Source organism: Pseudopipra pipra, chromosome 1 (assembly GCF_036250125.1).
Source record: "Pseudopipra pipra isolate bDixPip1 chromosome 1, bDixPip1.hap1, whole genome shotgun sequence".
Lineage (NCBI taxonomy): Eukaryota > Metazoa > Chordata > Aves > Passeriformes > Pipridae > Pseudopipra > Pseudopipra pipra.
The window spans coordinates 138,485,768-138,511,015 of record NC_087549.1 but is presented as its reverse complement, the minus strand read 5'-3'; the positions used below and the strand labels follow the sequence as shown (position 1 = coordinate 138,511,015).

The 25,248-nt window shown below is 39.8% G+C and overlaps 1 protein-coding gene across 2 annotated transcripts in view; it reads right to left on the bottom strand.

Moving 5' to 3' along the window:
- GPR158 (G protein-coupled receptor 158) overlaps nt 1-25,248 on the bottom strand; it is a 184,063-nt gene that overhangs the window by 19,079 nt on the left and 139,736 nt on the right. For both annotated transcript variants that reach the window (XM_064635782.1, XM_064635793.1), the window contains exon 7: nt 4,675-4,913. In XM_064635782.1, coding sequence (XP_064491852.1) covers nt 4,675-4,913 — 239 coding nt within the window. The remainder of the gene's footprint in view (nt 1-4,674; nt 4,914-25,248) is intronic.

The following is a 25,248-nucleotide window of genomic DNA, read 5'->3' as shown; positions in this document are numbered from 1 at the left end:
TAAAGTCAGCTAGCCACTCTTCCTGTCTCCATGTGCCCCATCATCCTCTTCACTTGGGTGTGGATGAAAGAGGAAGAACAGGATCAGAAAAATCTACCACTAGCAGCTGAAAACTGGCTGAGTGTGGGGCCTTTTATCTCACATCTTAAAGGGAATGCAAGCAAATGCCAGTGGTGTCCAAAGTACTTGAAGCACTGGAAAGACTTGGAGTAGTACAAGTAGTGGATTCCAATAGGGGTGGTGCAAAGGAAGTCAGAGCATCTTCCAGCCTCTCCCAAAGCCATCTCCTCCCACAAGTGGCTTGCAAAAGCAGAGAAATATGGCATTTACCAATATATAAACATGCAGCTAAGGCAACCCAAACATGGCTTCCTGAGCAGAAATACTTTGTAGAAATTGTGACTAAATAAAGGGTCTGGAAATTCATCTACCATGTAACAAGAAAACCCAACATTACTGCAGGGGGTAATGCAATGCAAACTGCTCAACCTGGGGATTCCAGCACCACTCACCATCTTTGGTGCTCTTCCTCATACTCTTCCAGATTTACCATATCCTAGAGATGAGTGACATAAACTGCACACAGTGTTGGTGATGCAGACTGTGGAAGAGGTGTACGTGGTAGCAGAAGTGGCTTATAAGCAGAAAAGAGACAGAGCTGAAGGCACTTTGTAAAACAGTATTCTTCTCCTATTTCTGCTCCAAACATTTTATACATCTCTGGCCTTATCACTTAGAGTAAGCTTTTCACAAGTGATCACTATTTTTACATGATACATTTTCTGAGCAACTAATGTGAGAGATGAAGCACACAGTGATCCACACCAGTGCTGAATTCTAACAGGTGTCTCCTGGTTGTGCTTTCCACACAGGCTATAAATAGTACTCTGAAAAAACAGTCCCTCAATGTCTCAAGACAGAAACTTAAAATGGATAGCTACTGTTGACAATTCTGGCTTTAATCTTTGTGCATCAATACTAAGGAGAACATGCTTTAAAATGCCCATTTGGAAATGAACAGTTCTTTATTCATTGCATGCTCTGAACCATACACTCTGAATATGGCATAGGGCCACATCAAATAGTGATAACAAAAAGAAATAATAATCATTCATTTACTGAATGCAGCAGAGGGGCTGTAGAATATTTAATAAAGGGCCTCATAAAGATGTATTACAATGCCCCAGCTCCAAACTGTACAAGCAGTCTTAATGCACAATCTGTCAGAGCCTGTCCTGGCACCTCTTGCCCTCTCTGCAAATATTGTATTTGTTAAATATCAGCAAATGAACAGTGGGAGGGAGTTCTTTCAGGAACAGTCCGAAATACTCACTCTGTTCCTTTTCCTGGCTGAGAGCATGCAGTAATCACGAGAAAGCTTTGTGTTTGAAATCCTCCTGATGTCCAAGACCTAAAGCATGACCTACAGATGCGTGGGCCATGGCAGCAGCTCAGGCCAGCAACACAGGTGTAGCACTGCTCCTGTCAGCCAAGAATCAAAGAGGTTCTGGGGAAAAACACCTCCCTGTGCTTAGTTAAAACATGTCATTCATATGTAAATTAAACACTAAAAAATGCACACAGAATGCATTGGGGATTTTTAAAAACTATCCTATCCGTGCTGGGTGAAACTCTGGCCCTGATGAAGTCAGGAACATCCATCCACCAAGATTTCACCTCTGCTTTTTATTTGTCCTTGTGCAGGCATGTTTATCTCTCTGCCTGCCTTTCTCTCCTGCCTGGGGCTTTGTTCATTAAACTTATTATTGTCTTTTTTTTTCAGTTTCTGGGAAGTTCTTTTAAATCCTGTGCCTATATCTGTTTCACTTTCAGAATGCTTTCTCCTCAGGAAAAAGAATAATAGTTTGATTTGTGACACTGCAAGCCCTTAGGTTTATCAGAAGTTTATCACTTGGGTTTTTTTCCAACTTGGAATCTGACTGTGACAGGTATAGTATACGTTCAGGCTATAGGAAAAAAGTTTTGTGGGTGAGTGTTTTCAAGCCCCCAGGTCTTTCTCTACAATCTCAGACTGTCACCCATGCCATGGCTTGTCAGTGAGACAGATGCCTCAACCTTGAAAGTGATGCAGAAACAAACACAAAGGAAATAAAAAGAATCCAGGCAAGTAACACATAAGCTACCCACAAGTATCCAACCCCAAGGAAAACACATGCAAACCCACATTATGTTATGTAGATAAAATAAGATTTACTGAATGCTAATTTTTCTCATCAGCGTATCACAGAGTACAGAGGCAATGCTAGAAATGGTGACAACCTTTATGTCTAGGTCCCTACTTCTCTCACAGAGAGCATCCTCTTAAACTTAATGGAAATGTAAATATAAAATGTTCACTGCAATAAAAGTCTCCAGAGTCTAAGTAGCATGATTAGTATGGAAAATGCTTCATAAATTCCAACTCCACTAATCTCTACTAGCATAAAGGATTCATCTCATTATGACTTTCTAACAGAGCCTTGTTAATTCTCACTTCACTAATCTGCGACCTTGAAAATTCCCTCTCTGCATTTCAAAGAAGTGTTGACAGCCAAGTGAAATAGGGAGGTATCCCAGCAAGGACTACAAGTAACAGAATATATCCCAAAACACTCACTAGTTTTATATAAAATACTGTGCCTAACTATATTAAATGAAATAAGTCTTTAAAAAATTGCTATCCACCAGCTTTATTTTAGCATTTGAAATCAAATAGCATAATCTATCAATTAATTTATCACATAGTATATTTTGCAAGGCTGCTCCCAGTCAATTATAGGAATAAAAGAAGTTTGGCATTATGGGCATTTCTTCTGACACATCTCTGAGATGAAGCATCTAAATTCGGAAGTAGTTCCTATTGACTGTAAGCTTTTCACACTGCTATTAACAATAAAAATCCTAAATATTAAATAAAGATAAAAATTGCTATTAACAATAAAATAGACACACATTAGTACAGTCTTGTAGGTGTACATCTCCTGGTACTGCTAATGTGACTGCATAGTTTACTGAAGACTTGCACAAGCATAACTCTGCGTATGAGGTAATTTGGGTAAGAAGACAAAATGACAGAACATAAGAAATTTTGCCCAATTTATTCAGGCTTGAGAGCTCACTTTGCCTCTACTGACCTTGAGTATATTTTGAAAAACATTTAAAATCCTTCTAAATGAAAATATATCTAAAAAAATTATCCTTTTTTTCCAAAACTATGCACACAGTAACTTATGCAATTTCTTACCAAAAAGGGACTATTGATCATAATTAGGTATTATGATCTGAATTATTAATCACTGCACTACCACAACTATAAAATACAGAGACTAAAAACATTTGTTTGTCATTATGCAAAAACCATCACTATCAAAATTTTAATGAAACTACATTGTCAAATGCAGTAAAATTTTGATCCAAAATAGGTTAGTGCAAATGACATTATCAAACGTTTCACATTTAATTCTCTTTTGTTATTAATTTTAAAACATCTCTGGCAAGAGTACTATTCCATTACTGCAAAAGGGCCCAGATCAAAATGCATTTCAAAACATACCCCCTTCTATTCCTCTCTGTGTGGTTTACCAGTGAGCATATTCACAGATGGGGTACCCATGTGCCTCACTGCCTCTGAAATTTTACACAAAGGAGAGAAAAGCAGAGCACGGGGGTACCTTAGAGCCATGGACACACCTTGATGAGGCTGGCAGCAGTGTTTTGCTCTGTGTATTGCCATGCACTGGCTTTCTGTACACCACTCTCAGAGAAAACACTTCTTATACCTGCAGACAACTCTGATGTGGAGGAGCCACCATTACCTCTCCCTAATCCTCAGCAGCAGAGCTCTGTCAGTGGGATGTCCATGGGGGAATCGGCAAAAGAGCAGTAAGGTAAGAATCGTTTTTAGATTTCAGAACACTGATGTATTTGAAACAGTGTGTGCCAAGCTTGGGCTGTACTTGAAAAAATGGCTCTAGGTGGAAGCACCAAAGCTGTGTTGCCACTGGGAGAAAGCACATTACACTGTTTAACTGAACCCTGGCACGGGGAACCCCCTGGTTGTTATAGGGTTAAGGAAACAAAACCAAATATTTTTTCTCCTTTCTATAAGTTCTGTGGAGTGTAATTTTTTAGCTCCTGCCTACTCCATGCACTGAGAACACATCCAACAAATACATTAAGTTGGCATATTTAATGTGCATTTCCTATTTCCTTTACTTTTACGCTGATTTTTGTAAGTCTGTGAAGGAGTGTTCTTGGAAGTTCTTTCCCTCCTCAGACAAGAGATCTGCCCAGTTCTGCGGCATAAAACCAAAAAGCCTCCTCTAATCTAGCCACAATTTCTGACTGCAATAGCAGAAAAGCTTTTGAAGAGCTTCAGTAGTAGAAGAACTAGATACCTTCTGCCTTCAAAGATGAAATGTCTTGAGCACCCATCACTTTGTTACTGCAATCCAAGTTACAAACCTTTGAAAGGTATAGAAGTTCAGTATATTTTAATTGTTTTACTTCTCAATCCATTTAAAAAACTTATATGCCGATATTTTACTTCCATAGAAGCTTTTCGCATAATATTAGGCGGTCTGACAAAACTTTAAGAAATTCTAAAAGAAGAAAAATTAAAAGGCAACCAAGCTTTATTTTAGAAATTAAAGACAAACTAGAAAATTAACATACCAACAGCCATCATGTAATCCCAGCGGTCTATGAGGCACATGTTGAAGATCAGGTGGTCAGATGTCTGCCCCTGGCCAATGAGTGGAATGTTTCTCTCCAAATTTTGGGTTATTGCAGAAGTCCAGCCAACAAGAAACCAAACGACTACCAGAAGAATAACAGCCAGCATCCTCATCACTCGCCCACCTGTCATATATGGAATACGCTGAGCCGTTCGGGACAGGAATACCTTCAAAACCCTGAAAAATTCAGACAGTGCAGAATTAAGAAGAGCGCTAGCAAGTGTCACAGGAATTAGATTTTCCTTTTATTTTACTATCAAATTATTACAAAAAAAATAAATCAACATTCTTTCCCCCTGACACTATGTGCAAGAGTGAAATTTGAAACACTACTACTTTCATATTAATTGTATTTAAATGGAACTGATTGCTGCCCAGAGAGTGCTACACAGCAATAATAGAAAATATTAGCTATGCTTATGTTAAAGACATGCATTCACATGCTGTGTTGTCAAGCTGTTTTGTACCTTCCAGCTCACAGTGGAAGACTTTTGTCTTTGGAAAAGGAAAGGTTATTTCCATAAAACAGCAACCATGTATGTTAGATTTCATTCTGTTTTGATGCTGTCTGCCTGCTCATCCCCAGTCATGCTATTTCCAGAGAACAAATTAACACTTGGATATTTTTCCCACTGAGTTAGATGCTGCTGAGACAATAACCTACTCATCATAGAAATAACTGTGGAAGGCTCTTGGCTAATTAAGTGGTTTCTGATTTGTTCAGAGGCAACAACATGTTTTTCAAGCTAGGACAGAAACATCATAAGAAAAGCCACACCACAGATCAGGCACATATACCATGTAACAGCCACTGAACATGTAACACTTTAAAAGTATTTGCACTTACTATTAGGATAAGTTTACTCCCACCAAGAATTATTCAAGGAAATATCACCTGCATTTTCTATCCATCACCACCTGCTAATGCAGAAAAAGGTCCTCCTGGGAGCATGAGAACAATCAAAACCTGAGGAAATCACCCTGGGAAGAGGGAGCAGTTTGATTCTTCATGTGGCACAGAATATCTCCTTGTGCCTCCTGTGGCATGGGATCTGCCTGGGAGCATTGCAGTGCTCCAGCCTTGGCCCTGCTAAGCTACCAATGACGAGCAGTGTGGAAAGGCTATCATGTACCCAGACCTTTAGAAGCAGATGGGCTGAAGTTTAAAGACTGTTTCAGAGACTGGGGTGAGGAGTTTTTCAAAGTGAAGAGGTAAGCTGTTTCAGTGATTTTGTCCTGACTCCTAAGCATGAGCATGTCCAGTGAATACTCTTGATATTCATGAAGGGAAAAATTATCACTGAGGTTTAGGGACCTTGATTTTTTTTCAGAAAGTTGAGTTTTTAAGTGCTGTTGTCAGCTCTGAAGTTTTTTCAGTGTACCAAGCATCAAGCCACCTCCCAAGTCATATCACAGCCAGGCCTGCCTTTTCAACAGTAAAAAAAATCATACTTCAGATTAACATTTATGCTTACATTTGTCTAAGAGAAGGCAGAAGCAACCAGTGTTGCCACTCCCTTGAAAAACAACTAATAGAGCAGTGCCTTTAAAGGCAGAAGCACAAAAGCTTTTCCATATCCATAAAAATGAATCAGCATTTGACTACAAACACAGTCTTCACAGTGTGCATTAGGTGAAGTCAGAGATCTGAATATGTTCAACATTATTCAGCTGTTTCCCTCCCAACAGTCACTCCACAGGGAGTCACAATTTTTGATCTTTCCATGTTTGATAGATGTTCTGCTCTGCCTTTAAGTGCTAAGTGCCTTATGTTGGAAGCAGCTTCCCAAAGACTTCAGGGAGGAGAGACAGAAAACTCTACAGAGGCAAGGCAGGCCACTTCCCTCCACATTGCTCAGCCACAGCACTGGTAAAACCTTATTTTCTAAACAGTAAAAATGAGGGAGCAAAGGCTTTTCTACTCCCTATTGTGAATGCTGGTCAATAGTTTGCTTCTCTGAAGAGAAGAAAAACCTATTCTTTTTGTAGTGAACTGGAAAATTTCACAGCTTTAGTCTATCATTTGAGAAAAATCTCATTGTACATTTTTATGAAGGTAATAATTACAAAAATCATACAAACCAGCTGAGAACTATTAGAAACGTTCTGTATTTTGGCTCTCCAAAGTCAATTCTTGATGATTCTACTGAAAGTCAACATGTGAGCTTTTTCTGGACATAACAAGGCAGGACCCATTAGATTACTTCCAGTACTAGCTCATGTGAGACAGTTCACTGCTGCCTGTGAGACAGCTTTCTAAGGGAGAAGGGTGGGCTGCTGTTACATTATTGATCTAAGCACAGTGAAACAAATATCATTTTGCAATACAACAGTCAAACTCCCTCCAATTTGGATCAAATCACATTTCTTTTTTTTCTCCTCTTTTTCACAAAAATAAGCATCCCCCACCATGACCATCTCTACCTTAGTCATATAGTCCTACATGTAACCCAACCTTTACACTTCGCTTTTCAAACATTCTTTTTCTGGAAAGATGTAAGGAAAGTTGGGTTAGATTTGTAGTGTTTAAAATCTTTTCAGAGGCTGTGGCATAGAAGTGCTCAACCAGAACACAAGCTCCAAAGTTGCAATTCCGTCATCTTCCTGCCACAACATGAATCTAAAGTTGGATTGCTCACCACCTCAACACTGACTTACATGCTTCGTCTGCTCTCATCTCCTATGTATTATTGAACATGGATCCAAGCAGAGACAACTGCCCAGGAGTTTCCCTCCCAAGAGCAAGCACTCTCACCAGGCTGGAGGATGATTACCCTTCCTGTACCTCTGACTCATACAGTCAAAGTTCACTATAAAAAAGTTGAATCACTGCAATGAGACCAAACTGCCTCACCAAGCATGTAGTGTTTGATGACTGGTACCCTCTATGAGAAAAGAGGGGAGTTCTCAATTCAAATCCCTTCCCTGACTTCTGGGTAGCAAATGCTCAGACCCCCTTTTCCACTCAGTTCTATATCTACGTATTGGGTCGAACTAGCTGTGGAACAAATGAGGGAGAATTCTCACAGGGAGGCAAGAAGTGAAGCTGCATCTATACTAGGAAATCAAATAGGCCCTGGGTTGTCCCTGGCACTGATGCCAACCGGCACAGAACAGCCAGCATCCATACTATTACCCTCAGCATTACAATTCAGCAGGACAGAGGATGGGGCTCCAGTGCCTAGGAATGTTCTCTGATGCTACTTAATTTATGAATATAGATATAGCCTTGCATTCAAGTTCCTGAGCAAAATAATGTTTAATTATGAGTATCAAGTAAGTAAATATAAAATGGAAAGACTTCTCCTCCTGCCCTACCTACCCCCAAAATGCCTGGCAGCACCAAGCACCAGTCAGTGCCCTGGTAGAAGCCTAGGGCGCTGTTTGAGCCATATGGTCTCTGATCTAAGGCAAAAGAGGAAACTTCACCATCTTCCTTGGCATCTTCTAGTTCTTCTCCCACCTAAAACCATTCAGCATATGCATTCCACTTTTCTGTGCTGTCGTTGGATAATCAAACAATCATTTTCAGTGACATGTCATCAGCTCTGTTTACAGGTAGATCAGACAGAACACTGCAATGTGCTCTACCTGCTTTGTTGGAAGACACAGCTGCCATCAAGCAAAGCTTTGACATACAGGCAGCATTAAAGCTGATATGCAATAGCCATCCTTTTCACAGAGTAAACAGAAGGCACAGTTCAGGCTGAATGAACTGCCTGGAGACCCCTGCAGGTAACTCCCAACTCTTCTGGTTGCACTGTCAGGTCCAGGAAGAATTAAGCTATGCGGTCTGAGGGTTTTCTTTGGGGTGCCTGGCTTCACATAAATGGACAAGGAGAGGGCTTGGTTGCAAACATGGAGAGCCAAGGGAAGCCCAACAGCTGGGAAGAGAAGTGATGCTGTAAGTGGATCTAAAGCAGAGGGACAAAGCCTGCTGGTTCACAGGACTGGCTGGGATCACCAGCCTGGAAAAAGCAAGCAAAGCAGGCGACTGCCACTGTAGTTACATCCTGAGATGCAATGTGTAATCGCTGAAAATAAATAAAATCATATTAAATTTTCAAGTCATATCAATAATCTGTCCTGTGAACAGAAAAGATGGCCCCAAACTACTGCTGACTGCATAAGCATTAGCAACAACAGGTGACGGATCCTGCTTTGACAGCAATGACCCAGCACAGTTTGTTTATTTTTTTATTTCTAGCATCTGTCATTTCGTGGCTCTACTGAGTCATTCTGTCAAACTGTTCAGTTCCAGATTGATGATTTTTATCGTGATACGAAAGCTACAGCAGAAAGATAACAGGCCAAGCTCTTAGGAAGTATATTGCCCTCCTGCAGTGTAGGGATTATGTCTTACCTGCTTTTTCTGGAGTAACAGTGAATATGCCACTAGTTACTTTGAGTTTGTAGACTGATGTGATTCTACTAAAAGTGAAAAGGTACTGGTGATACATGTATGGCACTGTGTCAATGTCAAAGAGAGCCTAGACTTCACACTTGACACACAGTTACACACACATACACAAATACTGAGTGCAAGTTTTATTTCCACATCGGAAAACATGACTGAACAAAGAGTATTAACACGTAAGGCCCAAGACCTCAGAAATCATATTTAGATGGACTCACACCACCAGTTACTGGCTCTCCCTGGAAAGGATAAAACCCAACCGAGAGAGAAATGAACAGCTTTCTAAACAACTTTCCAGCTGAAAGTGTCCAAATTAGTCATTGTTTACTTCCCAAGTGATTTCTCAAGACCTCAGCACAGAACAGACAAGAAGTGCACCTCTGAAGAAAATGCTCACTGAAATTGGGATGATCTTTCACTTTATTGATTCTGACCACATTGAACCCGAGCAAACCTGGACTGAGAGACACCACAACAATGGCATGGAAAGACCTGCATCATCTTCATCATGTCCTGTCCAGTGAAAAGGTACAACAACTAGAAAAAGAAGTTCTGGCAATTATTTGGGTGTATGAATACTTCAGAGAGTCCCCACCTTGTGTATAGCCAGCAAACTTGGCCCCATATTACTAACAGCCATCAAAATATCTCAATTCCTTCACACCATGCATGCAATAAATCACAGTGTAGATAACAGGAAATCTTTCACATTTTTCATTTCAGAAAAGAATTTTGTAACAGTAAATACACAGTCAAGAACACTGCCATGAAAGGCAACAAATGCTCAGAAGAATCAACTGACCCTTCCAAACGCACTGGATTTTGTAATGGGTAACAGAGCACAAGTGTGCCCTTGTGGCCAGGAAGGCCAATGGTATCCTAGGCTACCTCAGGAAAAGCACTGCAAGCAGGTCAAGGAATGTGATCCTGCCCCTCTACTCAGCCCTAGTGAGGCCACATCTGGAGTGCTGTGTCCAGTTCTGGGCTCCTCGGTACAAGAGTGACATGGAGCTCCCGGAGCAGGTCCAGCAGAGGGTGACAAAAACGATTAAGGGACTGCAGCATCTCTTACAAGGAAAGGCTGAGGGAACTGGGCCTGTTCAGCCTTGAGAAGACTGAGAGGGGACCACTTCAATGTTATAAGTATCTGAAAAGGGGGTGCCAAGAAGATGGACACAGAGAAACTGATGCACAGAAATTCCACCTGAATATGAGGAAGGACTTCTTTACTGTGTCAGTGACCATGCACTGGAACAGATTGCCCAGAGAGGTTGTGGAGTCTCCGTCACTGGAGATATTCAAAAACCACCTGGACACAATCCTGTGCAATGGGCTCTAGGATGTCGCTGCTTGAGCAAGGATGTTGGAATAGATGACCCACTGTGGTCCACCCACTTTGTGATCCTGTGAAGGCTGGTCTGCACAGTGCGACCACTAATGTTATCACAAGCTTGCTCAATAGTTACAAGGTAAACCCTAGGTACCAGCAGTACTGGAAACATGGGGAGGAAGACTGCGCTGGAGGATTTTTTTCCTCTGCACTGGAAGCATGTCTGGCTTCAAATCCTCACCTGGCAGTCTGTGGTTAATAAATGGCATTAATATCTGAGGATATCTTCATGGTACATTAAAAATTACTGATCAGACATTCTTGTTTATGGAATGATGAAACAGTGCTGTCTGTTTTCCGTAACAAATTATATTTACTTTCAAAAATGTGATTTTGAAAGTACAGTTTCCTTGACATATTCCCTAATGCTTTAAAGTGTTTTTCTGCTGTGAAGAACTAATGCAATACAAATTTATCAGATGTATGGGTAGAAAAACAAGCTGTGAAGATGTATTTTACCTCAGTGCCTGGTAAAATCTATCGCTAGTAGGCAAAGACACAGGGGTAATGACTTAATGCTAAGCTACTCCATGCAGAAGTTTCCTAGATTAGTTTTAATGTTAAAGGTAATTCTATAGTGCTTAAATGAAAGTTCCCCTTCTGGATAAATGTACAGAAGACAAACTATTCGAACATAATTTCCAAGAGTTTGAGCAGACTAAGGAAGGTGGGAGGGAAATTACATGCAGTTCAAGGGAAGGCTCTGCGCATTGGGAGGCAACAGGAGACCGATAGGTTTCCCACCGCAGTCAGAGCCACTCACTCGCTCCCATGTGAGCAGCACAGGACTCAGTCTCATGTATATTTAATAACATGGAAAAAGTCTAAAAATATGATTTGCTTTGATGAAAATTTATTGATTTGAAGTACCTTTTGTCTGCCAACCTGTAGGTAAGCCTGGAATGAGCAAACAACATTGTTACTTCTTTAAATGTAGCCTAGATTCTGACAATTTTCATGCTACACACAGGCTTTATTTTCTCCTTTCACCTGCTAGTCTAAATTCCCATCTGAGAAGAGCTCAATTTCCTGGTGGATTATAGATCAAAAAGCTTCCTCTGCCTACAGCCAGTTCCAAGAACTGTAGCAGTAGTGTTTTGACAGACCAGCAGAGGTTTGCTTTTCCTCAGTGCCCCCTTGCTCCCCAGCTCACTGCCCTGCTGCCTGCATCTGTTCCAGCTGCCTGTTAGCTCCCATTACAGGAGACACTGAAGCTCTGTGTGTGTGTTGCTTTTTAAAGTGCTTTTGTTTATATCACCATATCATCCAGGTAGGCCTCATCAGCAAAGGCTGTTCCTCAAGGGGATTTGCCCATCCTGAGTGTGTGCTGCTGTATTTACTAAGCACTGGGGAGCTGAGAGGTAAGAAGGCTCAACAAGGGGACTTACTTGCCATGTCACGTAACTAGGTTTCAGTGATGCAGACCAAGTCTCCTTATTTATTAAATCCTCATCTGCTTTGTGCTCATTATCTCTTCTAATAAACCACTTACTACACTAATACCCCCACGAATCCTGCTGAGATTAGCAGAACTACAGAGCACCAGTAAAACGTCTGAAACTTCTCTGTCAAACTCTGATGAGGCAGAGCTCTTACAAGGCACACCATAAATCATTAAATAAAAAGCCCATCAATCTGTCCCCAGACAACTAGCAGTGACATATCACAGAACAATTAGGGTTGGAAGGGACCTTAAAGATCAGCTAGTTCCACCCCACAGCCATGGGCAGGGATATCTTCCACTAGAACAGATTGCTCAAAGTCCCATCCTACCTGGCCTTGAACACTTTCCTGTCTCCTGTTTGTCAACTACTTGGGGCTTAAGGTTACATCACACAGTTGCTTCGGTAACACCAAAATCAAGAGCTCATGATCACAGAATCTGATTCTTAAAATTCTGAAAATCCCAGGTCCTTGGGATAGGCACAAAGTCATCTCTTTTCAAGTCTGCTACTGAATGGTTAACAAAGCCCATTTCAATACCTTCCTCTTGGTACATATGTTTAAATAACTACATCCTTCACTCAGTGAAAAACGAGGTCAGCTCCTCAGACAGTTTTCTCCATAAGAAACCAATCTTGCTGAAGTCTTCATTCAAATTTGTAGTGATTTTGTGACAGGAACCTTAATTCATAGATCCTTAAGACTCCTACCACTAGTAGTTTGAACAGATGATTATAAATCCTTCAGCCTTTATAAGGACTGGTTAAGTTAATTATTTCTTAAAATTCATCAGGTGGTCATTATCTTTTAGTAAATCTAAAGCCATTGAGTTCTTTACCCTTATCAAAGACTTTCAGAACAGGCAGTACAGATCTCAAGGTCATTAATTATCAGGAAGCTTATACTGAAACCAGATGCAAGAGCTGCCTCCTGGTAAGCTTTTCCTACAATAGGTCAAGAACATTTTCAAGGCTTTCATTCCAAAATTTGCTTCACATAGAGCTGTGGAGTTGAAACAACCTTTACAATTGTCAGAGGCATATCTAGTGTCGGTAATACTGTAACTGCTCAAAACCTTATGCCAAAGCTTGTACTTTTGTTCTTAAAATTGTCACACTACAGACAGGGAAAGTCTTGAAATGGATAAAGCCCAAATCCAAACCAAAGTGAATTTGAGAGTGGCTATTTATCTTGATACAGAAAGATTTTCTTTCCTTTCTTCTTCTCCTTAAGTAAGTACTTATGATCAGAGAATGATAAGCCCCACTTAAAAAAGACAGTACTTTTTCAGCATTTCTAATGTGTCCAGAAAACCAAAATACCTCACCCCTAAAGCTGAAGACAGTAAATATTCTGGTCCATTTGCATGATGTGAAAAGTTACAGCTTTAATAAAGACTTAACAATCAATTGCAGCTGTACTACATGTTTCACTACTTCTATAAATAGATTAATTTATTCATTCAGGTACTGTATAAGAAGAATGCAAGGCTTTTCTCTGGATCAAAAAACAGTGAAAAAAAAATTTAGTGGACTTGAACGAATCACAATTCACTCTGCTAGGAGTCGTTTATTGTGAGGACTGAACTATATATCCATAGCATACTTACAGCTCACTCCACTTTGCTTTTTGAGAAATGCACCAAACAGTAGTCAGCAGTTGAAGTAAAACAACATAACCATAATTTCACAGATAAATGTCTTCACGTTCATAGATAGATGTTTCATTGTTTTACACTTTGTATTTCACCTATGGTTGATATGATACTGTAACTGTTAGTTTGTGTGTACTACATTGTGGATTGAATAAGATAAAAAGATTTCAATAAAAATATCTCATCCATTTGACTTTTTTTAACCCTAATTATATACCAAGTTTCTACATTAAAGCAGCATAAAATGAAATGTGGTGTTATGTGATCTCTTTCATCTTGTTAGTTGCTTTAACAATGTTAAAAACTATTAAAAAATGCTTTTATAATAATATCATACAATTCTGTTACTGAATTTTCTAGAGCAGCATCTGAGATCCTGCAGGGCAGGGCAGATGTAGCTCTTTATTTCACCCAGGCTGCCATGCCCGGGACCCCTTTAATGCACAGACCAGTGCAGGTGTTTTTCACGGTCTCCACAGCCCCAGGAACAAAGGGGTTCCCCAACCTTGCTCTAAAGGAACAAATACGTTGATTTACAAGATCTAACCACACAGTTTGGGTTTGGATTTGTCATCACAGCTACTTCAGTGACCCAGTAATTTTTCTGAATACTCCACTTGCAGGAGATGAAAAGCAGCAAAATTCTTTTCTCCTTAGGAGTCAAATTACATTTTCCTTATACAGTTTCTCATGCTGATGAGATTTTCTTGTGGATCTTCAATCTCCATGTGACATCTGGTATTATCTATATTTATCTATATATCTATCATAAGATATTAAATATACAATTCTTTAAGAAACAATGGGGTCAGTAGACTTCTCTGACAGAAGTGCTATTTCTCTGTCTGTCTATGGACTGCTGAGCAAGCTCAGATCTGGGAGACAGCAGCGGGTAACAGTAAGAGATCTGGAGCAGTTCCAAGAACCTGAAACAAAATTCACAAGCAACAGAGAAGACTGTAGAAAATTTGATGTAACTTCAAAATTCACCAAGCCGGATCAAATCAAGACCTGCCCTGCAAGAGGATGGTACACTAATCAAGAATTAGGCACAAACACTGCTACTTCTGGTCTGATGCATCTAGTTGCCTTGAGCTTTTTCCACCAAAAAAAACAAGTCATCTTGACTAGTCAAACAGATTTTCTGAGTTTTCTCATTGCCTTTTTGGAGGAGGTTCCTTCAGGAGAAGGCAACTACAGCTCAAAGGTGTCACTGACTGTTTTAACTGCATTTTCAAGGACACTCAAGAGAAGTATTTTTCAAATAAACTGGTTTAAGCATATTGCCTTGAAAAAAAAATCCAGGGAAAAGAAGCAGACCAGGAAAAGAACTGTATCTGTAATGCACTCACTAAAACACTATGCACAAAAGCTTTTGGCACTGAAGTATCTCCTCACAAATTTTACTTGCAAGCGCTTGTTTCCTTTTCTGCTGTGAAATGACATTCCTACACACTACTTTAAAGTGGCAATCCATTATTAAAGATGCAGGAAGCAAACATCAGCAATTGAGAAACAGGAACCTCTCCCATCTTTAAACACTGCAACAAACCACCATTTTTATGTCCTTATATCTTTTGGAGTGTGCTTTTTTTTTCCTTTCACTTTCCTTCTGTCAGAGTATTTCAGTGCTGGAAGTTACTGTGAACTGGTTAAGTTGCTTCCATGTCGAATGACCAGAAGTATGTGCATCTTTACATATCCAAATGAAGCCACATAAATGTTCACTTTTTTAACACATCACCCTCCCAATCTTTTCACTTCATTGATAATCCTATCTAGATAAACAATAACAATCTACATATGCATTTCTTTTCAACCACGAGGACACTCAGGAGGAGGACACACTGAAAGATCCAGTCTCTGATGTGTTCTGCTCTCACTTAGATGCATTCACTGCCATGGCAGATAATCAAACAGCACAGATGTAACAGCAAGTCTGACTATTTTACTCCCTTTAGGTGTGAGACAGAGTAATAATCACACCCACTGGAACAATCCTACTCACAGATCTTTTGTACTTCAGCGGAACTCAGGAGAGGTGCTGGGTTACCAACCCCCTTATTATATGATGCAAAGATGGCAGGGGTTAATGAAATGTGGTACAGAAAGCTGCAGAAGGACACATAACTGTAATATTTAGTTATAACCTTTGTTGTTGATTTTGTGCCCATTTTAATAAAACAAATGTTAACCACTTTATAACGTGATTGACAGGCAGCAGTGTTTTATATCAACTCTACAGAAGAAGAAGCTCTTTATCAGCACTGTGTTCTCCTTCCACTTGTGGAATAAATATTAACTTTATCTCGTGGTTATGCATGCAGGTATCATGGCTAGGACCCCCATGTGTATTTGAAAGGAAAGTTTATTCTTCAGCTTATCGGCAAAAGATAACATTCAAGCCACTTTTATAACAGATAAAATCAGGAACATCTCCACCTCTCACAAAATATAACAGTGTCAACACCAATAGAAATTGAGACCATAAATAACATTAACTTTTTTTGAATAAAATTTCTATGTTATTACTAACAATATTCCTCTGTAAACATGCACCCAGAGTAGTTTAAACTGAATGGAATGAAAATGCTGGCAAGGGTATTACAGCTCATGAGGCATCTGGGGAGTTATTATGTCTCTGGTTGATTAATTCACAGAATAGCCAAGGTTGGAAGGGAGAAATTACAAAATTGCCTAATGACAGCAGGTTATTGAGGACCTTGTAGGGGTTTGAGTTATTAGTCTATGTCAAGCAGAGGAGAAAACAAGAGGCCAGCTGCTGGCGTCGAGGAGCAGTGACCCTCTGTAGAATAAAAAGTCCAACATGCAAGTTAAATAGCAAAGGCTTCATGTCTTTCACTGCAAGTTCCAGGCTTTCCAGGCTCTCAGGAGATACTTAAGATGCAGGAACAACATCATATAAAAATATGCCTCCAATCTATCAATATAGGGGTGCAGATATGGCTATTAAAGGTTGCAGTGCTACCACAGACGTCTCTTTGCTTTACTAGTCATCTTATTTTACATTCTCCACTCTCAAAAGCAACAATGACAAAGGTCAAACCTTTATTACTTCAAACTCCTGTCTTCTCTTCTGAATAGAGATGGTACAGAGGACAAACAGACAATAGTCGGTAACCAAGCTGACAGTCACATAAATTCCCTGACATACTGCCCAACTTATTTATGTTTCCTTCACTAAAAACTTAGGAAAAAATGACATTCTATAGTAAAGGTAAGCAGACCAAACCAGAATTTTTTAGGTATTTCAGTATGTCAAACACCTCCCCTGTTGGAAGAACAAGTAGAGCAATGACCATGTAAGAAAATGAATATCAGTATGTGCATAGCAGTTTCTCAGCTAAAGCAGAAGACAAATTCTGGCCAGAGCAAAGTCAAATACAGAAGAATGCACTTCTTCTGTTTATAATACTATAGTAACAAGACAAATAACTAAAAAAATCTGACATGCTACTGACTATCATTATTGAAACAGATCAGTTACATTCATGCTCTGGAGGAGATAAATTGCATTCTGTATGTTCTCCCAATGTTTCAGATAAAATAAAACATACAGTTATAAGAAATCTAGAGAATAGTAGCTGAAAATCATTGCATAGTATCAGCAATATCTGAATAAAATTAATTCTTTAATAAAACTCCATCACCTAGTGCCAGGTAAATGCTTATTCAACGGTGTTTACTCTCAATACGTGTAAGCATGTGTAGCAGTCAGAAAAAACTGCCAATCATGAGCACTTCTGAGGAAGCTTCAGTTTCTTGGAAACTAGTTTCTGATTGTCTGTCTGAATTTAAATTTTGTGAAAACAGTTTAAGTTGCATGTCTGGATAATTACTTGCTGGGCAAGAACAACCCCTTGCAGTAGTACATTCTGAGGGCCAACCAGCTGGAAAGTAGCTCTGCAGAAGACAGCTTGGTGGTACTGGTGGACAGCAAATTGACCATGAGCCAGCAGAGCACCCTTGTGGCCATATCAGGACCAGTGTTCTGTACCATACGAGGCAGAGTATGTTCAGTGAGTTGAGGGGGTGATCCGACCCCTTTACTCATCATTGATGAGACAGCTGGAGTGACGTGTCCAGTTCTGGCCTCCCCGGTACCAGCGAGACATGGACATAGTGGAGATAAGTCCTGTGAAGGGCCACAAAGATGACTGAAAGCCTTGAATGTCTTCTAAGGGGAGAGGCTGAGAGGGACTGTTCAGCCTGGAGAAGAGAAGGTTTAGGGAAGAACTTATCATTGTATGTAAATGTATATAAATATCTGATGAGAGGGAGTAAAGATGATTGAGCCAGACTCTTTCTCAGTAGTGCCCTGTGTCAAGATGAGAGGTAATGGACATAAACTTAAATCCAGGACAGTTCATTTAAACATAAGAAAAATATTTTATTCTATCAGTGTGTTCAGACACTAGAATAGGTTGCCAAGAGGAACCTTGTGGAACTACATCCTCAGAGAAATTCAGAACCTGACTATACATGGCCCTGAGCATCCTGATCTGGCTGAGTCTGCTCTGAGCAGGTAAGTTGGACTAGAAGACCTGCAAAAGTCCTTCCCAACATCAACTCTTCTGTGGTTCTGTAGTCTTTGTGCAGATGTACAGATGGAAGAAACTATATTTTCTTAGTATACTTTCTGCAACAAGCTTTTTATTCAGACCTTAAATCTTAAAATTTATTATGCTTTAGAAGTGTATTAGTACTAAAAGTATATTTAGCAGTAGAAGCTCTCTTGCATAACTTATTCTGTGAACTTCTTCAGAGCTTTGAATATTCTACAAAGTATCACAAATTCTGCTCTCAGGGGCCCACTAAAGTAAACATTTTCACTTTTATTTTCCAAATTTATTACTAGACAGTACTGTCACCCATTCTAATGAAGAGGGCAGTGCAATTACTCATAATCCCCTGCACAGTTATATATATCAATGCAACATACAACTTCAATAACTAAATGAAACATTCTCTTTGTTTGTCATTCTACAATAAAATATTCAAGTTAAAAAAGTCAACTACAAGAAACACTAACTCTCATCTCCTAGTTTCCTCTCACACACACAGGAAGAAACAGCACCAACTGACAAGCTAAATGCTGCAAACTGTTGTTTTCTGCATTCACCATAAAATAATGAAAAAAAATTATAATTTAAATTACAGTCAAAGGTTTAGTTGTCAAGAAAAACAAAAATAATGTGTCTATTTAATGATACTTAAAATTATTCTACTCTTCTGAAGGAGCATGAAGCAAGCACACAAGAGAAGCAAGCACACAAGAGAGTTAATCTAAATGCCACAATTTTCAGGACAGAAGAGGAAAGGTTGATTTCTATGAGATAGATAAAACGCTCATAAATTCTGACTGAAATCAAATGTAAAAGATGCCGATGCAGGCAATCTACCCACACAGAGCAGTGAGACCCTACTGCCAACAACATGGACTGAACAGAATGGGAGGAAAATGCAATAACTTGAAGCTCTGTAAAATCTGCAAAGATAAATTAAGGACAAAGAGTGCCATCTCCACTTTGAGGTCATATACACATTAGAAGTGTTGATAGCCGTGAATTTTTTTAGAGAGTAGTTGTTTAAAAAGAAATATTACAATTAAAGAGACAACAAATAGTGCTAAGAAATGCAGTGGCAATGACCTTGCTTCACAACCAAATAACCCAAAGAAGTAAACAGGGAAAAAAGGGGGAATTAATAAGACTCCTTTTTAATTAACAGTCAGACTTTGACTCAAATTCAGACTTGGTGACATCCATGAAACAAGAGCTAATCACACAAGAAACAGATTTGGACTCTTGAACATAACAAACAGCTTAAATGTGGTGTTTTATGTAACACAAAGATGAAAATAAAACAAATTAACCCAGTCTAACTGAGCATGGAGACAAAAAGGAACAGAAAACATGGTTTGTTTTCATTGAAAATAGTCTTGATATGTCATTTGGTTTCTGTATTATATATCTGACAAGTCTTGCAAATGACATGGATGACTGATTTTTCATGCTAATGCAGAAGCATGGTGACAGACCTGAGGCTGTCCAGGGCAGGGCATGCTGCCAGCTCTTCATACATCTGAGCCTGCTAGGACTACTTCCAGGCTGCAAGCTAGGAAACAGCCAGGCTTCAGTGCTCATTGCATTCTGAGAGCACAGCTACAAAGCTCACCTCACTAATTTTGATTTCCGTTATCTTTCAGGATACTCAATTTTGCTGTTCTCCACAGTCTTGTGTTTATTTCAGAAACTGAGAAGCCCACCCAGGAAACCTTTCTGGGATTTGGGATAAATAATATTGTTTGGGTTTGCAGGCTGATCTTTGTCAGTGGCTTTAGTACAGTCACTACGCTTATAGTAAAAGGGTGCAGAAAACAACTATGAAGTTCACTGACTTGATTTATAAAGTCTACGTTTTTTCTGCCTCACAGCTGAAGTCTCAAGGGCTTTGGGTTGGGGTTTTTGTTTGTTTATTTCAGAAGGCCTGTGCACTCTGGCTGGGCTGTGGATTTAACAGACACAGCACACTCTGGCTGCTATGCCACTCTGTACAAGAAGGTCCTTGCCAGCTGAGGGGAACTGTGTCTTTAGGAAGGTCTGGCAGAGAGTTACTGCAGCTGGTTGCTATGTGCCTCCTGTCCTGCAACACTGGATTCTGCCACTGGATAAAGCAAACTTTGCCTCTGCATGGTTTCTGAACACTACAGAAGGAAAACAAAAACATAGACAACTCAGTTCTCTGTGGTCAATCTATCTTTCTCAGCTCAAGCAGCACTTTAAGTGTTTCATGGTGCCCGGAGTTAAATCCAGGCAAGCTCTGTATGTGCAACCAGGAGCACTGAGGTGTGGGCAGCAGGCACAGTTCAGTGACAGTCAGCTAAGGAACTGTTGCACTGACATTTGAAAAAGCAGGACTTTCTTCATCAAAGTGGTATTTTAAACAGACACCCAAAAGAAGGTGGGAACAAGAGAGCTTGTGACACATCTACGGTGAAGAATTGGTCTTGTCATTTGAGGTGGAGAAACTGAGCAACAGAACTGGCTGACATCTGATCGAAAAAAACTCAGAAGGGAATTACCGTGATCCCAGAATTAGCCCTTTAAAAAGTCACTAGGATTTGTCTAGCAAATAAATTACCTAAACAGAACTTGGGATCAGAAGACCTGTGGGACAAAAAGGCATGTGAAAGAATCTACAATAAATACAGCACTGCACCTGATGGTGTTAGATAAGACATCTATGTTCTTCAAACACCAGTCATAGTGTTTGAAGAAAATGATGCCATATCTATTGCTATACCTGGTGTTTGAAGAAAGGCTGAAGAGTGACACAGGTTTGCCTGTTCTTACACTCTGCACAGGACTATACCAGCAATGCAATTACTTCCACAGAAGTAATGAATGAAACAACAAAGTATCATGATTAAGCTTAAGGTGACGAAGGGCTCACAAGGCAAAATGGCAGCTAAAATAATGCCTAGTGCTCAAAATAAATGCATAGCTAATGAAAACTAAGTATAGTTTTGCAGTTAATTAGTGAGCAAACATCCTGTAAGCTGGCAAGTTAAGCATACATATAGCTAAATAAATAACCGGAAACTACTCAGTTTATAGCTTTTACCAACAAAACCATGTATGAATTAAGAGGATAATAGCATGCCTCATTCTTGGTCTCGCTCAGCCTTATCTTTCCTTGGAGAGGCAAGGAATAGGCAACTGAAGAACATCCTGGCAGAATATACCACATTCATAAGAGTTCAAATAACCTATAGTTTTATGATGATTTATTCAGCTTACCACAGGGCAACAGCTTAAATGGAGAGAGAGTCACTTGGTGCTCTGACAAAGAAGTAAGGAAATAGGTAGTTCTGGTTCTCCAGAAAGGAAAGGAAGACTAGTTAAAGATGCAACCCAGCCCCTGTAAGGCTAAAATACAAATATTAATATGAAAGAAACATTTGGATGCCTCAACCAGGGAAAACCTGAAGGACATGGACTAGGAAAAATGCTAAGGCAATTGTGCAATACTCTCATCTTCAAGAGAGGTTATGGGACAGGGCACAGAAATGCTGTATTAATAAAAAGCACACCGGTATCAGGACTGGTAGCACCATCACTACGTTAGTGAGGTGCACACCTTAGCTATTTGTTGAGAGTTCGGTTTTTTTGCTCAAGTTGACCTCAAGTTGTGCCAGGGGAAGTTTAGATTGGATACTAGGAAAAATTTCTTCCCAGAAAGGGTTGTCAGGCATTGGAACAGGCTGCCCAGGGAAGTGGTTGAGTCACCAACCCTGGAGGTACGTAAAAGACGTGTAGGTGTGGCACATAGGGACATAGTTTAGTGGTGATCCTGGCAGTGTTAGGTTTACGGCTGCTCTCAATGATCTTAAAGGTATTTTCCTACCTAAATGATTCTATGATTTTATGTCTGGCACATTGTTGCAGGGTTCTACTGCTTTCAGGTATCTGCATGATGTTGTACCTTGCGGGAGAAAATCAAGCGACAGCGTTTGTTTGGTACTGCTGCCTCATGCTTCAATTCATGGCACACATCACGTTCTCTCTCCTCTGGGTGAGATAGTTTATCTTGGGCATGCCTAAATTTTCAGTCAGAAACACAAAAGCCATTTGTTAGCACAAAAACCATTCTAGAACGGTTAGAACAGTTGTCCAAGACTCTGAGGATCTTTGATGAGAGCCTGGAGTTCTGAGCAAAAATAAACAAATACCAGAGCGCCACATGAGAGGAAAGGCAAGCACAGAAACAAAGTTCAAAGAGAAGTATAAATAGACAGTAGGCAACACCATCATGTTTGCCACCCAAATAAAAAACTATGAAAACACACAGAATGGTCTGCAAGGTGGACTTGAAGGTGCACATGTGCAGCAGGTGTGAGTGCAAATCCCAATAAAGAATATGAAAAACAGTGGGAGTTTATTCACTGGGCCTCCAGACCTGGGGTAACATCTTAGGAAGCAAACAAACTGAACACCAGCAAATATTTTTGAGGATGGACACTGACAAAGTTTCCTTACAAGAGACTGAGCCACAGGCAAAATTAAACATCACATAGCATATGTTCTTGCAAACCTCTGCATTTTAATACATTCAAATGGTAAAACAGTCAATGCCTTCTCCATGGGTACAACAGTGACATGGTTTACCAGCCAGCACAAATAGGCTTTTGTTCATCAGAGGCCAATGCTGCTGATACTCACCAGAAGCCAACAATTGCTACTTTAAAACAAGTTTAACAATTACCACGTACAAGGATCCCAGAACAATATACAGGCCATTTCCTCAACTAGCAAACTATGATTTGCAAATTGAATATAAACTTAGAACTGAGATTTGGTCATTGCAGCCACATTCTCCAAAGCATCTGAAAAAGTGCAGGGAAGCAAAGTCCAGAGCCGGATTATGTTAATCCGATTTAAAAGAAAAAAAGCCTGTCCAGTCTAAGATAGAAGGCAGACTTATTGCTGAGGCAAGATCCTGCATAAAGTAACTAAGGCTGTTACTAAAGGATGGCTAGGACAGTGTAATTCGAGCTCTTTTATCAGTTTTAAGGCTCTCAGCACTATATGGAGTTTTGTTCAAAGTCTACAGAGAGTGATTTCTGAGGTGCTAGAGAAATATCTCAAGAGGAATATATGATGGTCATTTATGGACTGAAGGATACCACAGGACAGCTAGAAAATACATGTTTTAAGAAAAAATAATTTAAAATACAAAGTTGAATACATAACTTCATGAAACAAGAACAGTAGCATGAAAAAAGCTCTAAAACCTGGTGACATGCAAAACAAGTCAAGAAGAAGACCTGTAAAGGTGTGCTCACAAATCTGATTGCAACATCTAGAACTAACAATGCATAGAATCTTAGCCTTATTTCAGTTAGACAATGGTACCAAACAGTTCCATGCTTATACATATCAACTTTCTTTTTACCAGCCCTGGTGAAACTGCCACAGTACTTCTGACATTGCCCCTTGTTTAGAGGCCATGAATTTACATAGTTTGAACTGAAGTATGATTTCAGACATGTAATGCCCATTTGCATTATTCATGAGTGAACAGTAAAAAACAATGTCAAAATAATGCTGAAAAACATATCTGACAAAGACTCTGGTCCACATACACCAACAAGGCAGAACCAGTGAATCCCTGGTTTTCAATGCCTGACATTTTTTAGAATAGGAAGCTGAAAACAAGAATACCTGCACTGGTGAAGACTGATACCAGTCAGAGTAGCTTAATATATAAAAAGATATATAAAAAGATAGGCAAGGAGAAACAAAAAACTTAGTAAGATTGGTGGTCACAAGAGCGGGTGCCACTTCCCAACAGCTCTGTGGAAGCCAGTGCCTGAGGCATAGGCTGCCAACGGCAGGAGCCTCCCCACCAGCAGCGCTGTACTCACAGGAAATTTTAACTTCCCCATGGCAGACCTGGGACGAACAGGTGGCATCTCCCTAAAATCCTAGCAAGGCAGGAGAAGGATTGTTTTGCTCAAGAAGATCTCAGAAGACTAACAGATGTTGCTGTTGTAGAGGCCATGAGCAGAACATGGTTCCTCCAGGACAACTGCGCTGCTGTGAACTGCCAGAGCGCAGTGATGCTGAAGGCTGGGAAGAGACTCAGAGGCCCCTGAGTAATGCAGCACTGCTAGCTAACTTAATTCACACAATAGAAATAGGCACTCAAAATTTTACACTCATTACTAACAGCTAGTACTTTTAGAGTTGCCAGAAACAGAGGCTCCAGCTTGAACCATATACAATAACTGCAAGTAAGCACAGAGTGCACATGGAGGAGGTAGGACTCAAGAACACACAAAACCTGTCCTGTACTGTAATACTCTACAGCAGGAAAACATTTTTATTTTTAATAAATTTTTTGCAGTAAATTGAAAATATTGCAGATTAGTTCTAACATAAATAGCTGGATATTTACAACTGAGTTAATAAATACTGCAAGTTTCTAGAGGACCTGCTGGGTATGTATTCCTGAGCTTCAAGCAGCCAAGTCAGCATTGTCTTGGCCTTTCCAGTTCAGATCATGGATCCAATACATTCCATCTAAAAACCTTGGAGCACCTTGGACATCTTTCAGAAAAGCATCTATGAGGATAATTCACTAGTGTGCAGAGTGGTACAATGCTGATGAGCTTTACCCCTCTGTATGTCATAGCAGGGCAACACAGCATTTTATGTCACCAGTGGTTGGTTACCACTGAGCAGGTACTCAATTTTTCACAAACATAATGGCAATTTTTGGCCTTCATAGTAATCCAGAAAAGGACAACTAATATGTGAGAATATTTGGTCCAGGGATCAGTTTCTGCAGTCCTAAAGATCTTCATTAGAGTAAGTGATCAGGAATAATGTCAAAGCAGCTGGTATATCCCATTAAGCAGTACAACTATATATAATTTCAGTTTATAAATATGTTTAATTTCTTAATAGATCCATACTAATATGAAGCTATCATTTTTATTGCATATTTGTAAAATAAAGGCCAAATATAGGATTAACCAGTAAATTTTATAGCTTGATCAGTTGTATAGCACAGACCATTA